Source organism: Podarcis tiliguerta (genome assembly GCF_965153285.1).
Source record: "Podarcis tiliguerta genome assembly, chromosome: 3".
NCBI classification, from domain to species: Eukaryota; Metazoa; Chordata; class Lepidosauria; order Squamata; family Lacertidae; genus Podarcis; species Podarcis tiliguerta.
The window spans coordinates 38,541,633-38,554,994 of NC_139536.1; the positions used below are offsets into that span (position 1 = coordinate 38,541,633).

Here is a 13,362-nt window from a genome sequence, read left to right on the forward strand (position 1 = left end):
TTGCGCCGTCAAAACGGGGCGCCTCTGAGCAACTGCAGAGTTCATTTCTCTCATCGCAGCCGAGGAAGCGCGAAAATGCTGGTCCCAATCCCACCCCCCCCCTCCACGACCCCACTCCCTTGAAGGTCAGCTCTGGGTCACAGGGTGCGGCTTGGCCCACGATCCGCCGCACAGTCGCATCCAAGAGATGGCGCAAAGCATCTCGCCGAGAGGGAAGACGGAGGTCTCCAGGACCCCGCCCGGCCCCGGCTTCCTCCACCAACCGAGCGCCTGGATCTAAATGAAATCCCGTCAGCCCCGGCCTCACGCACAGCCCCTGTCGGCGGGGAGGGCCTGGAGGTGGAGCCCGGGGCAGGACAGCGCGCCTGGGGAGGCGGCGGGGCGGCAGTAGCCGCGTGGCCCGGCTTGGCAAGAGCGCAGGCTGCGGTGCCTGGCTGTGGCCATAGGAACCGGCGCAGCGCCAAACAAAGCTGGGTCCTCCTCCCTCGCTCCCTCCTCCCGCCCCGCCACACGCGCACCCGGGGGGCATAAGGAGGGAGGAGACAGCGCAGCTCCGGTCTCTGCAGCGGCGCTGGCGACGCCGTCCCGCCGCCGGCACTATGCGCTGGGCGCTGCCGCGGGAGCCGCCGGTGCGCTAAGAGGAGGAGGAGGAGCAGGCGCGGCGGCCGAAGGAGGGACTCGCGCCCGGGAGTCGTCAGATCTGCCCCGGGCCCGGGAGTAAAGGCGGAGCAGGTGCGGCGGCAGGAGCGGCAGTACAAGCCTCAGCGACCGAGGCTGCATTGCTGTGGGTGGCAAGGAGGGCGCCGGGGAAGGGGGAAGATCTTTCGTAGACGCCTGAAGCTGGAGGGCACGGCAGCCCGCCCCCACCCCTTCCCCGGCGGACACGGCGGCTTGTTCTCCGATTGCGCAGAAGCCTGAACACACACACACACGCTCGTTTTTTTCTATTCGTGTGAAATTCCAGAAAGGATCTGGCACCGATTTGGATTTGCATTTCTTGCTCCTGTTATTTCACATTGCCTGGCATCTGCCTGCACCACCTTATCCCGGTCTGCTCACCTTACCCTCTTCACAACCCTGCTCGGGACTGGAAAGCGCTCTGCTTTTGACATATCTTAGAGAGTACCCATTATTGTTGTCCACATGCTTTAATTTGGAGTTGCACAGAATTTACCTTGATGCATCCGGGTCGCATAGAAGTTTCTACGCGGATCCGGCTTGCGCAACGCTTAAAGCTGCTTTAAGGAGCACCTATTTGAACTGCGTACAAGAAGTACTGTATTCTGGCCTGAGCCGAATAGCACATTGAATTCGGGTATTGTAACATTGCACCGTGGCCTCCAGCTTCGTTTGCACAGGATTGCACAACCGTCGGTCCACTGATTTCCTTAACGCGCTCCTTACCTCTTCTGATCCGGATTGCAAAGCAATCCCTGCACTGCTCTGGATTGCACGTTGCTTGCACAAATCCGGATTAGTTTGCTGCTGAGAGTGTTTTATTCACAAAGATATAAATATGTTGCCGGGATCTATCCAGATCTCTGGGGAGACTTTATCAAGTGCCGAGATTCGGGATATCTGTGAGAGCCTGAGAGAGAACTCCATCAAACTGCTTTCGCTCCGGGGCTGTCAGCTTTCCGACAGAGATTTTGGCCGCATCTGCAGGGGGGTCGCAGAATCTCACTCCTTAGCTCAACTTAATCTTAACTTGGGGATTGTCTCCAATATCAATCGGGTCAAGCAACTGGCTGAAGCCCTGAAGACCAACCGCTCTGTCCAGTCTTTGTTGTGAGTAGCCCTCTACTTAGTAGGACTTGAGGAAAGGTGCCCAGTTCTGCTGGCAGAAGTCTTGCAGTCCGATTCATATGCATGTTTACTCAAAAGTAAGCCCCATTATGTTAAATAGATCTTACTCACAGGTAAGTGTGCATAGGATTGCAGCTGTTGCTGGTGGGCTTCCAAAATTGTTTAGTGTATCTGTGTAGTCCAAACCCCTTACTGGGAGCAAATCCTATTGACTTCTGAGTAGACATGGATATATAATTGAGCTGTTAGTCCTTAACACCTTTTAACTAACCTTTTGCTGTAGGTGCAAAGTTTCCCACACACCCCAAAAGGGCTTTGAGGGCAAGGTTGTGATTCTAATCCAAAATGATGATAGCATTCTAGATTATTTCAAACCCAATACAGATTAATCTTCTTAAACAGAAACAGTGAAACTTGGATTTGGGCAACATTTTATTACCCTAAGCAAAATTCCAGCATATCTCAGGGCAGCAAACCCAGGACAAAGCGATGTATGTTGTGTCAGAAGGAAGAGTAGGACACTGAAACGCAGGTGGGGGAGGAAACCATAGTGATAAAGGAATCTGCTACCATGACAGAGAACGGAGTGGGGAGTAAGAAAGCAGATTCAAAGACTCCTTTAATTAACCTTCGTCTTTTAGAGTTGTTGGCATGAATCGCCCGTTAACTTATTTACTGCATTTCTTTGTCATAGTTTGAGCTGGGTGAAGTCAACTGCGACTCTTGAGGAACGATAGTTTAATTCCTAACCATTTATTCTTGCACAGCCTCCACGGAAGTCCCCTGACAGACGCTGGTCTGGCTCTTCTGAACCCAGCGCTCTCCATCCATCCCTCACTAGTGGCCTTGGACTTAGGGGACTGCATGCTGGGTGATGAAGGTATTAACTTGATCTGTGGACTGCTCCCTCCTGATGGGGCCAAGTCAGGTAAGCAAAACTGGGTGTGTGGAGTTCTTGTATATCTCTGGAGCTCATAATGGACTTCAGATCTTTGTTCATACAGTTCTACAGTTGGAACGGTTGTGGAGGTAATGTCCACTCCCTGTTCAGTACAGGATCTGCAGTACAGGATGCAACCACAGCATACCTGACAGATGGCTGTCTTAATTACTTCCCATGGCAACCTGTTCTTTGTTTAACAGCTCTAACCATTGGGGAAGTTTCTGTTCCTGAATTCTAGCCAAAATTTGCTCTCCTGCAATTTTCACATGCTGGTTCCGGAACAACAGAGAACAAGTCTGCTCTGCCTTCATGACATCCCTTTAAACCATTGTTTTTCTTCTTCAGAGAGTAAAGAGACCCCCTGACAAATTGTAGCACTGAGTTTTCAGCACAGTGAAATTATAGTGAAATTTACTCTGTCGGCTAAGGATCTGTGGCTTGCTAAGAATAAACGGATTCTCATTCTGGGAGAGAAGGCATTCAGAATAGAAGTAATTATACTTTGTCCTGTTATAGAACTAAACAGTGTCATTTCTCACTGTCAGTGTGAGGATCTGTAGGCTTTGCAGTTGTTTTGCATTTTATTTTTTGCAACCAAAACTTGATGCTGTCACATTAAAAGCCGTTTTCCTTTTTCTGAAATGCCCTATTGCTGTGAATTTTATCTGTTGGTGCTACTCAGAAATATCACCAAAGGTTATTTTTTGCTGAAGGAATTATCTTGAGCTAAATCAAAAGTCTTTTGAGAAAAGAGTATTGGAGACTGGCGGACTGGAAAATAATACTTTGACCGAGTTTTCAGCCGTCCTCTTCCACTCTACTGCATTAAGCATGCCACTAGGCTTGCAAGAGCAAAATCTGGAGAAAGAAAAATAAGGGCACTGCAGATCTGTTGTGTGTATTCTGGTAAATTTGGAACCTCGGTGTTTAACACGATCCGTTAGAAAGAAACATTGCCCCTCTGCCTTTTAGCATGAGATCATCCTTTTACCTTAAAGAGCTCTTCTTTCTTGCTTCTTCTTGTCCTTCTTGTGATAGCACTTTGTCCTCTTTGGGGGCCTGCTGTTTCTGTGGTTGGGGTGGTTTGCAGCTACAGTGGTACCTTGGGTTACATACGCTTCAAGTTACATACGCTTCAGGTTACAGACTCTGCTAACCCAGAAATAGTGCTTCAGGTTAGGAACAGAAATTGGGCTCCGGCAGTGCAGCAGCAGCAGGAGGCCCCCATTAGCTAAAGTGGTGCTTCAGGTTAAGAACAGTTTCAGGTTAAGTACGGACCTCTGGAACAAATTGAGTACTTAACCCGAGGTACCACTGTAGCTGTGAAAGGGAAAGGGATCAGATACTGTGGGCCCAGGGATCAAGAACTTGTTGTCCTCCGTACGTTCTTGGATTAAAGTTCCCCTCATCTGTGACCATTGGCCATGCTGGCTAGGATTGATGGGGGTTGAAAAAGTCCACAACATCTGGAGGGATTTATTTTTTTTTACCTGCCCTGGAATCTGCTGGTGAAGGGCGGGTAATATATTTTATAATAAAAATAATAAGGTTTCCCATCTCTAGTGTAGACAAATAAGGGCATCGTTCAGACAGCATCATACCAGAAAATTAACTCTGTAAGTATGATGCAAATTATTCTGCTTGTATCCTGTTAGCATGTGAAAATTAGCACAACATGTTCTCCCAATGCTTATCTTGGGAACAGTTTCCACAACATTTATGTCTACAGTTATCAGACTCAGCTGACGTGTGTGTTCACATGGGCAAATGTAGCATGTCATCAAATGCTGCCGAAGTTGCAGGGCATTCAGGAACATTTAATTGTTACTTATTATATTTGTGTCCCACCAGTGGCATAGCGTGGGTTGTCAGCACCCGGGGCAAGGCAAGTAATCTGTGCCCCCTAACCCGTGGATTTGCGCCCCCTAACCCGTGGATTTGCGCCCCCTAACCCTAACCCCCAGATGTTGCGTGCGGCCGGCCCCCCCTGCACCCCCCATGCTACGCCACTGTGTCCCACCCTTTCTCCCAAAGGAGCCGAGAGTGGCAAACATCAAAATGTCAAATTCTAATCAAGCATTCACAAGATGACTTGGTACAGATTAGTTTTCTTTTCCCTTTATTTTTATCAACCTTGGGGATGTGGGTGCTGTTGGAGTTTCCTTTGCCAGCCACCAAAATGACTTGAGCCACTTCTGATCCAAGAAGCCTTTAAAAGGGTGGAGGACAACAATTTAACTACACATTTAATGTCTCTGAATACAACTTGTGTTAACATACAACTCTCCCACAGTTTGTTCTTAAGAAATCTGTCCTTTTAACCATCCTGATAGTTTGCCCAAAAGTGTGGTTAAAATGTATTCAGGGGTTATTAGTAGTAGTACTACAGTGGTACCTCTGGTTGCAAATGGGATCCATTCCGGAGGCCTGTTCACAACCTGAAAAGAGCGCAACCTGAAGCGCCGTATCTATGCAGGTGCGCGGAGCGATTTGGGACTTGTGCGCATGCATGAGCAGCGAAACCCGGAAGTAACCCTTTCCGGTACTTCCGGGTCGCTGCGGGACACAACCTGAAAAGACGTAACCTGAAGCGTCCATATCATGAGGTATGACTGTAGTAGTAGTATTTTAAAGCAAATGTAAAATGCGGATTGGAGATTTTAATCCACACCCATGATTCTGCAGGGAGAAGAAAAGGGCAGTATTTTTGCACTTGATTATAATCCTGAATACAAGAGTGAGATCTTGTGATTGTGTAAACTCACTTGGCTTCCCTTAGGTTTGAAGGAGTTGACTCTCAGTGCTAACCCTGGCATCACAGCCAAAGGATGGGGGCGCCTGGCTATTGCAGTGGCTCATAGTTCCCAGGTGCGAGTGTTGAACTTGGACTACAACCCACTGGGTGAGAGGAGCATGGATATCGTGCGTGGCTTATGTCTCTCTCTCTCTCTCTCTCTCTCTCTCTCTCTCTCTCTCTCTCTCTCTTTTAAACAAGTGGGGATGTTGCTTGGTTAACGATAGTTAAAGAGCCCACATCTAGGACAAGTCCAATCACAATCCAACTCGGCCCTTTCTCTTCATTATTTTATGTATTTTTTAAATTTCTCAAGGCAGCAAACAGAGCAGATAACAAAACACTGTGAAACAAGTATCCATTCCAATATTACACACACTCTCTGAAAATAAACCCAAAGCTAATTTAACGTTTCCAAAACCACCATCATACTAAGCTACCAGAAAATGAATCAGTCAAAAGCTATGCCTGCAACTGCAGTATTATGACGGGGCCCAGCACATCTTACTTGGCAAAGCATTCCACATAGTTGGGTGCCAAAGCAGAGAAGGTCCTGACCCTGCTTTAAAGCAGCCTTGCCTCTTGAGGTTGAGGCAGCTCCTAGGTCCAAAGCTGTTTATGGGTTTTTAAAACCAACCCTAGCACCTTGAATCGAGCTTGAAACTAATCAGCAGTGATTAGTTTCTGATAACAGAAAACCAATATGATGGAATCAAATCACCAAACACCTGTCGGGCGGATTTAGGGCTGTGTGAGAAGTGCACACACTGGGTGCTGAGCTGGGGGGGGGCGCCCTCTCAAAGGCATTGGGCTTTGGGAAGGAGGCATGAGGGCTCTGAGAGAGTCCTAGAGTCTTGTCGTCCCCCCCCCCCCTTTCTTAAAGCCTAGTTAGCACTTTCCCAGCTTTGGGAAGGAGGTAGGAGGGTTCTAAACCTTGCCAGAGCCCTCGCACCTCCTTCTCAAAGCTGGGCTACTCCTCACTTGCCTTTGGGAAGGAAACATGAGGGTGGCACACAGGCTACCATAATAGTAGTACCCAAATCCACCACTGCACCTGTCAGCACCCTGGCTGCAGTATTTTGCACTGTTTGCAGGTTCTGGGCAGTTTTGAAGGCCTTGCCTCACATGGAGTGCCTTACAATGGTCCAATTTGGAAGTTGCTGAATGACTGGCAGCTAGCATCCACAGAGGGCCAAAGTTGCTTTTTACTGAGTCAGTCCATCTCGATCTGCACCAAGAATGAGAATGCCACCCTCCAGAAGTTGGACTTCCACTCCCATCAGCCCACTCAACATGGTTAATGTAAGGGATTATGGGAGTTGTAGTCCAGAGGCACCTGAAGGGGCAGAGAGGTGCTCCATCCACCTGGTCTGTACTTAGGTAGCAGATCTCCAGGATTTCAGACAGGAATGTTTCCCAGCCTGTGTGATCTGCCCTTGAGCTACAACCCCTTTCTTTTCCTGATAGAGTTTGCCTATGTGTGTAAACTAGTGTGCCCTTTGTCATTTCCACCTTTGCGCCTTTTTTTAAAAAAAGGCCTAGGCAATAGGCTATTAAAGAACCTGGCCATTCAAAATACGAAATGAAACCGACAATTGCCAGCCTGGGCCTGGGAGAATATAAGATGGCGGCCTACCATGTTCTGCAAGGGATGAGACTTGCTTCCAAGCTGAGGAGGCCTGAAGAGCAGCCCGCCATACAGCCCTTAGGTTATGTGCACTTCCTCTTCCTGTGTACAGTGTGGCAGTACCCGTCCTCCGAATGTTATCTTTGCAGCCCCATGTAGGCTGCCGCCACTGGGCTTGGGAGTCAGACCATGCTTCTTCCCCCGCCCTTGCCTCCTCATCTTCTTCCAAATACAGCAAAGAGGAGAGGAGCCCCAGCAGTGGTTACCATGGAAACCGCCTCTCTCTGCAGCTGCGCTGCCTGAGCAGAATTGGCAGCTGGTGAGAGAAGAGACTAGACCAGGCAGCTCTCTCCTCTCCCCATCCCTCCTGCCTCAGGGAAGCAAATATGAGACGCTCCTCAGCACACCCCACCTAATCTTGCCCTTTCAAAACTGGGCGAGGCCTTTCTTCTTTCTGCCTTTCCGCTGTCAGGGTTTACCCTGCAAAATGAGAGGTGCTCGGGCCTTAAAGCCTGGCAGAAGGCTTCTTCTCTGACCCAGAAGCAATTCCTTCTAATTAAGACTAAGCTCGCCTAGAGGTTATGTGCTGCTATCCCAGGTGGAGAGGTACCATTTTTTCCCCTTAGCCAATTTAAGAAGATAAAGAAAAGCAGCAGCAGCAGCAGCAAAACAGATGCATAAAGTGATCACTCTCCCCCCAGTGTCTTTAACAGGCAGACATTAAACAGGTGCAGCACCTTTGAGTGAGAGTAGAAAACTGCACCTGTTGAATGCATCTGTGGCGTTATTAAACAAGTGCCATTTTGGGGGTGGGGAGTGAGGAGGTGCTGGTAGAGTTGAGGTTGTTGTACTGCCCAACAAATTCTGCCACTCCTGGAATGGCTGCATGCAACATGGCCTCTAACACCTGACTTTCTACCATCTAGGTGACCAAATAGCAGGAATGCTGGCAGTTTCTGTGGCGTCCAGCCGCACCCTCGAGGTTTTGGACTTGGAAGGAACGGGACTCACCAACCAATCAGCCTTGGTAAGGAGAACATGGTCCTTTGCCGCCTTCCGTTCGCCTTCTAAGTCATGGAAGTGGGCAGACTAGTTCCGTCTGCTTTTATCTACCCTAAATGCACTATTTCCCCAAATGCCCTGTCTCAGGGGAAGTTTGTCAGGAAGACTGGAGCCCCTTTGCGTTCTCCTTCCTTGGTTCTCTTGCCTCTAAGCTGAGTTGCTTACCAACCAGCCTCTCGACTCTTGCTCTGTTCAGATCCTGCTGGATATGGTGGAAAACTACCCGACAGCTTTGCGGACGCTGATCCTGGCAGAGAACAACATCAGCCCTGAACTTCAGCAGCAGATCTCCGACCTTCTTTCTGAGGGTGAGGAAGACGACGAGACGGAGACTCGTGAAGTCATGGCAAGAGAGAAGAACAACTGGATCTGCCAGAGCAGTAAGTCTGCTGGGGTCTCCACTGAGGAGGAAGAGGAAGATGGGGGGAGGTGAAGCTGGAAGGGGGAGGCTGACCATGGGAAACCATGACATTCAGGCCCTCAAAAAATTGAAGGTCACAAAATTTCAGTACTGGTATTTCAGAGCATCATAGAATCATAGGGTTGGAAGGGACCATGAGAGTCATCTAGTCCAACCCCCCTCAGTGCAGGAATCTTTTGCCCAGGGCAAGTCTCGAATCCACAACCCTGTGATTAAGAGTCTCATGCTCTACCAGCTGAGCTAAAATGCACACATAGAAGCGTATACTTTTGTCCCAGTATTGATATTAGAATAGAGCTTAGTTAGGGATGAAAACACTTTCCTACACTATGAAATCTAGTCCTTGGCACAAATGCACTGGCAGCACTAAACTGAAATGCAATCCAGCCGCTAATGATTTTCTGAAATCAACCCTACAAATTGGCTTATGAAGGGGTGGTAATCTCCTGTTTGAACAAAAACCAAAGTCTGGTATCCCATTTGGGTTCTTTTGTGTAATTATAGGGCAAAGCCTTAAATGGAAACCCGAAGATTTTGTAAAGCACATCTCATGTGCCTATCAAGCAGAGAGCTACCGTTGTCTCCAGGAGTTAAAGGAAAATACTAGAGGAAAAGGAAAATACTAGAGCAAGTTAACTGTGGATGTCTAAGCACAGAGTTTAATCCAGCTTCACATTAGCAGGTCTCCTTTTTAACTGTGTATTTTGGAAATGGAAACTTTGTAGTGTGCAGACTTCAAATCAAGAGGCAGCACATCCTAATGGGTGTTCTGATACTGCACTTGGAGCCCAATAATTACAACAGAGGAGCTGCCTGCTTGTGTAACCCTTACCTTCCCCAACCTGGTGCTTATTTATACTTTCATCATCCTTGACCGTTGACCAAACTGGCAGATGCTGGAAACAGGGAGGGCACCAGGTTAAGGAAGGCTAGTGGAACCACACAGCCTGTCTGCGGAAACAGCACATAGGAATCCAGGGAGTTGGGGAGGAAGGGAAGGGATGGGACTCTATGTGGCCATGGTCTGCAGCTACAATTGTAATCCCACTTATCTGGGAGTAAGCCCCATTGAATTCAATAAGAGACACTTCTGCGTAGACATGGTGAGTATTGTGCTATACACTTTAGGCATCAAATGAATTATTTAATTGCCAAGTGCTTCACTTCAGGAGTGCTCAAGCTGGTGCTTTCTTGAATTGTACTTAACGCTTCATGTTCTCCTTTATAATAGAGTCTTCCTAGCCCTGTGCTTAGGATCCAGCTACAAATCACAGTTGTCCCCCTCCATATCCTGTTCATTGGCTAAAACCACCTTTTCTCCATTTCACAGATTCTAGTTCCCAGATGGTCTTGGTAACTTCGGGCCTTGGAGAAAGTCTTCTAGCAGAAACAGAGATGTGAAAAGGAAACTCCCATTGCCTCTGATGAGAACATCACTTCCATGTATGTGGAAAGACTGTGTTTATTTTAAAAAAAAAAAAGTGCATTCACACATATATCATGTGTGAATGTGTACTGTGCTTGTGTGTTTGCAAGTGAGTGTATGCACTAGGCAAACAGATGGGTGTGAAAGCCTAATGTCTATGTGTAATTGCTGCGCCTGCCCTGAGTGCAGATCCACACACTGTGTCTTACTGAAGTCACTTTTAGCTCCACACTGGGACGTGACCCAAGTTAATCTCTGTGTCTGTGTCACACAACTTGTCAGTTGCTTGTGATTGTCCAGTTGCTGTATTTTTAGGTCGCACCATCCATTCTTGACTAATCTTTGCGGGAGGCTGTATTTATTCAGATGTGTATATTTATGTATAACAGATACTTTTTATTGCTTGTACCTATGTCTTAAGTAGAATTTTATATAAAGTTCACAGAAATGGCCCAGTTGTGGCCATGAGGCTCTTTCCTTTCTAACTACACATCAGCAAGGCAGCTTCACTAAGGGAAATAATGCAACCTTACGTTGTTCTTTAGTCGTGTCCGACTCTTCGTGACCCCATGGACCAGAGCACGCCAGGCACTCCAGTCTTCAATGCATTACTATGAGGTTGCATTGTGACAAAGACAATGCAACCTTATAGTAATGCATTTTTTGTTGCGCTGCCTCTAATGGGCTGAGAAAGCAACTTAGCACTTGATAATTAAGTCTACAACCCCCACAAAGAGAAAGCTGATTTCTGTTAGCAGAAGGCTCCTGTGAACCAGGCCTTATATAGCCTAAACCAGGGGTAGGCAACTTAAGGTCCGTGGGCTGGATGCGGCCCAATTGCCTTCTCAATCTAGCCTGCTGACAGTCCGGAAATCAGCGTGTTTTTACATGAGTAAAATGTGTCCTTTCATTTAAAATGCATCTCTGGATTATTTGTGGGGCCTGCCTGGTGTTTTTACATGAGTAGAATGTGTGCTTTTATTTCAAATGCATCTCTGGGTTATTTGTGGGGCAAAGAAATTCGTTCATTCCCCCCCCCCCAAAAAAAATATAGTCCGGCCCACCACAAGTTCTGAGGGACGGTGGACCAGCCCACAGATGAAAAAGGTTGCTGACCCCTGGCCTAAATAATTATTTTCCCCAAATAAGTTGGAGTGAATGCCCTTGAGTTCCATAATGACTGTACTAAGACACTCAAGGCAGTCACAGGTGCTACCAGAAATACCCAGGAGAAAAAATTGCATAGGGACAGAGTGCACACTTTGGGTGCTCTTGAAGTATCCCTAATTTCAGAAGGCTGCATTACCTTGAAGGTAATAACTTGGGCCATTTGCCAGCAGTGGAGGTGGCCACATCCCTATCGATCTATGCACACAAGCACCTCTCATTCAACCCTCTCTTTCACATTGACCCTACAGCAATTTTCATTGCGGGAGGAACTCATTGTCAGCCCCAATGGGAGGGGTTTTTATTGCTAAATTGCAGGGGTGTGGCCCCTGCTCTAGATCAGGACTATGGTAGGAGGCAAAGGGTTAAAGCCCCCCTCCCAACAACCCCCCACTGGTCCCAATTCAGATTCGTTCCCCCACTGCCTGCAATTTGATGCTTTCCTTCCTGCATCAGCAGAGAACACAGAGGTCTAGAGGGAAGAAGCAGAGGCTCTGGTAGTCTGATGGGACTGCATCCTGGATCCCAGGTTCCCCCCAGCTTAAATACTGAAGTTAACACCAGAGGACTAAACTGGTCTGGTTGTGATCCAGTGACAAGTAAGATCTAAGGCAGTGAGCATTGGCTCTGCTCTGTTGTTCAGAATCTGCTCCATTTTTACATTTGAAGATATGTGCACTTCTAAGCACACAAACCCAACTTCAAGCAAATCCCAAAGTGCTATACGCGGACAACTACTGGCCTTGCTTCTTTTGCGTAAACAGCCACTTCACTGCGGGGAAACTGTTGTGGAATAGTATGCACAAGGGCTGCAAAATGGGGCAACAAGAAATACCTCCTGTTGGGAACTGTGGCCCTCCAGCAACTGTTGACTACTACAGCTCCCACCATCTCCAACCACTGGCCATCCTGGCTGGGGCTAATGGTAGCTGCAGTCTAATAACATCTGGAGGGCCACAAGTTCTCCATCCGTGACGTAAGGCCTCAGCCATGTAAGGCAGTCTGTGGAAATGTGTTTTGTTACAATGGTACCCATGCTTCCTCCTAAGAGTTCACAGTGGCTCTGTTGCTTCCATGCAGGATTCTAGGGACAGCAGGACTCTGTTTTGCTTTGGACTATTTTCCTAGCCCCACACAAACAAAACCAATAAATTGTTTTCTCTGTGTCAATCACAAAAGCCAAGAGAACCACCAGGAGGCAGCAGTGCCATGCAGCTTCTAATTAGGATATTGTGACTGCCACAGACCGCGTGATTTATGGGACAGCTACATAAACAGGGGGAGAGGGAATAGAGACATTATGTTGTGAAAGTGGACAATCTACTTCCATTTTACAGAGGCAGGTGCCTCGCTCTGAGCCCGGCCTTGGCTGGGGAGGGCGGGGTATAAATAAAAAAATTAATTAATTATTATTATTATTATTATTATTATTATTATTATTATAGCAAGAGGTTGCTTTCTATCCTACAGAGGTCCAAATACAAACCCTACATTAGTAGCCCAGTTGCTAAAAGATCCAGAAGTAAATTGGCAATGTAAACAGAGTCATGACAATGGCTTATATTCAGCATAGCTCCATCAGTGCCATGTTTTTCCTTGGGAAGGCAAGCTCACCCTCTTCTGCCTTTGTGGATCCCCTAAACCTGCACAAAAAGACTTGAGGGTGGGGCAGAGTATTGCAAGCGTGGGAAGATACTCAAGAGCTAGCAGGAGTCCATGTGCTGGCTTCAGCTAGCACAACCAGTTTCACGTGACCCACTGAGAAGACCGATCAAGTCTGGGTGGACCTTCACAAGGAGGGCCACAGATCACATTGTGCTTGCCGAAGGGTCTGAGATTCAATCCCATGCATCTCAAATTAAAGCAGGGCCTTCTCCGCATGTTGCTGAAATTCCAATTCTCATTAGCCCCAGGAAATATGTAAGGGATGATGGGAATTTTCATCCTACAGTGTCCGGACCACAGGTTCACCAACCCTGAGTTAGAAGAATGAAAGGGAAGACCCTTTGCTTGCAGCCATGCAGAGCCGCAGGTCAAAAAACTGAACACCCTAAAAATCTGTGGTTTCGTGTGCTCCCCTTTCAGCTCCTAGCAGCACAGCAGTCAGCTTCAGACG

At 47.7% G+C, this 13,362-nt stretch overlaps 1 protein-coding gene across 2 annotated transcripts; it reads left to right on the forward strand.

The window, feature by feature from the left end:
- Positions 1–354: 354 nt before the first annotated feature.
- Positions 355–10,530, forward strand: LRRC73 (leucine rich repeat containing 73). 2 transcript variants are annotated; one of them, XM_083434660.1, is made up of 6 exons: positions 355–1,788; positions 2,574–2,734; positions 5,529–5,651; positions 8,097–8,197; positions 8,429–8,612; positions 9,984–10,530. In XM_083434660.1, the coding sequence occupies exons 1-6, from the start codon at positions 1,517–1,519 to the stop codon at positions 10,052–10,054; spliced, it is 912 nt and encodes a 303-aa protein (XP_083290786.1). In that variant the 5' UTR covers positions 355–1,516; the 3' UTR covers positions 10,055–10,530. The 2 variants fall into 2 exon arrangements, with proteins under 2 accessions (XP_083290786.1, XP_083290787.1); XM_083434661.1 differs by lacking the exon at positions 5,529–5,651 and having other exon boundaries at positions 364–1,788.
- The last annotated feature ends 2,832 nt before the right edge of the window (positions 10,531–13,362 follow it).

Coding starts and splice junctions, on each gene's coding strand:
- LRRC73 (XM_083434660.1), top strand. CDS start 1,517: ATGTTGCCGGGATCTATCCAGATCTCTGGGGAGACTTTATCAAGTGCC. Junction 2,735..5,528: donor TCCTGATGGGGCCAAGTCAG/GTAAGCAAAACT, acceptor GGCTTCCCTTAG/GTTTGAAGGAGTTGACTCTC. Junction 8,198..8,428: donor TCACCAACCAATCAGCCTTG/GTAAGGAGAACA, acceptor TGCTCTGTTCAG/ATCCTGCTGGATATGGTGGA.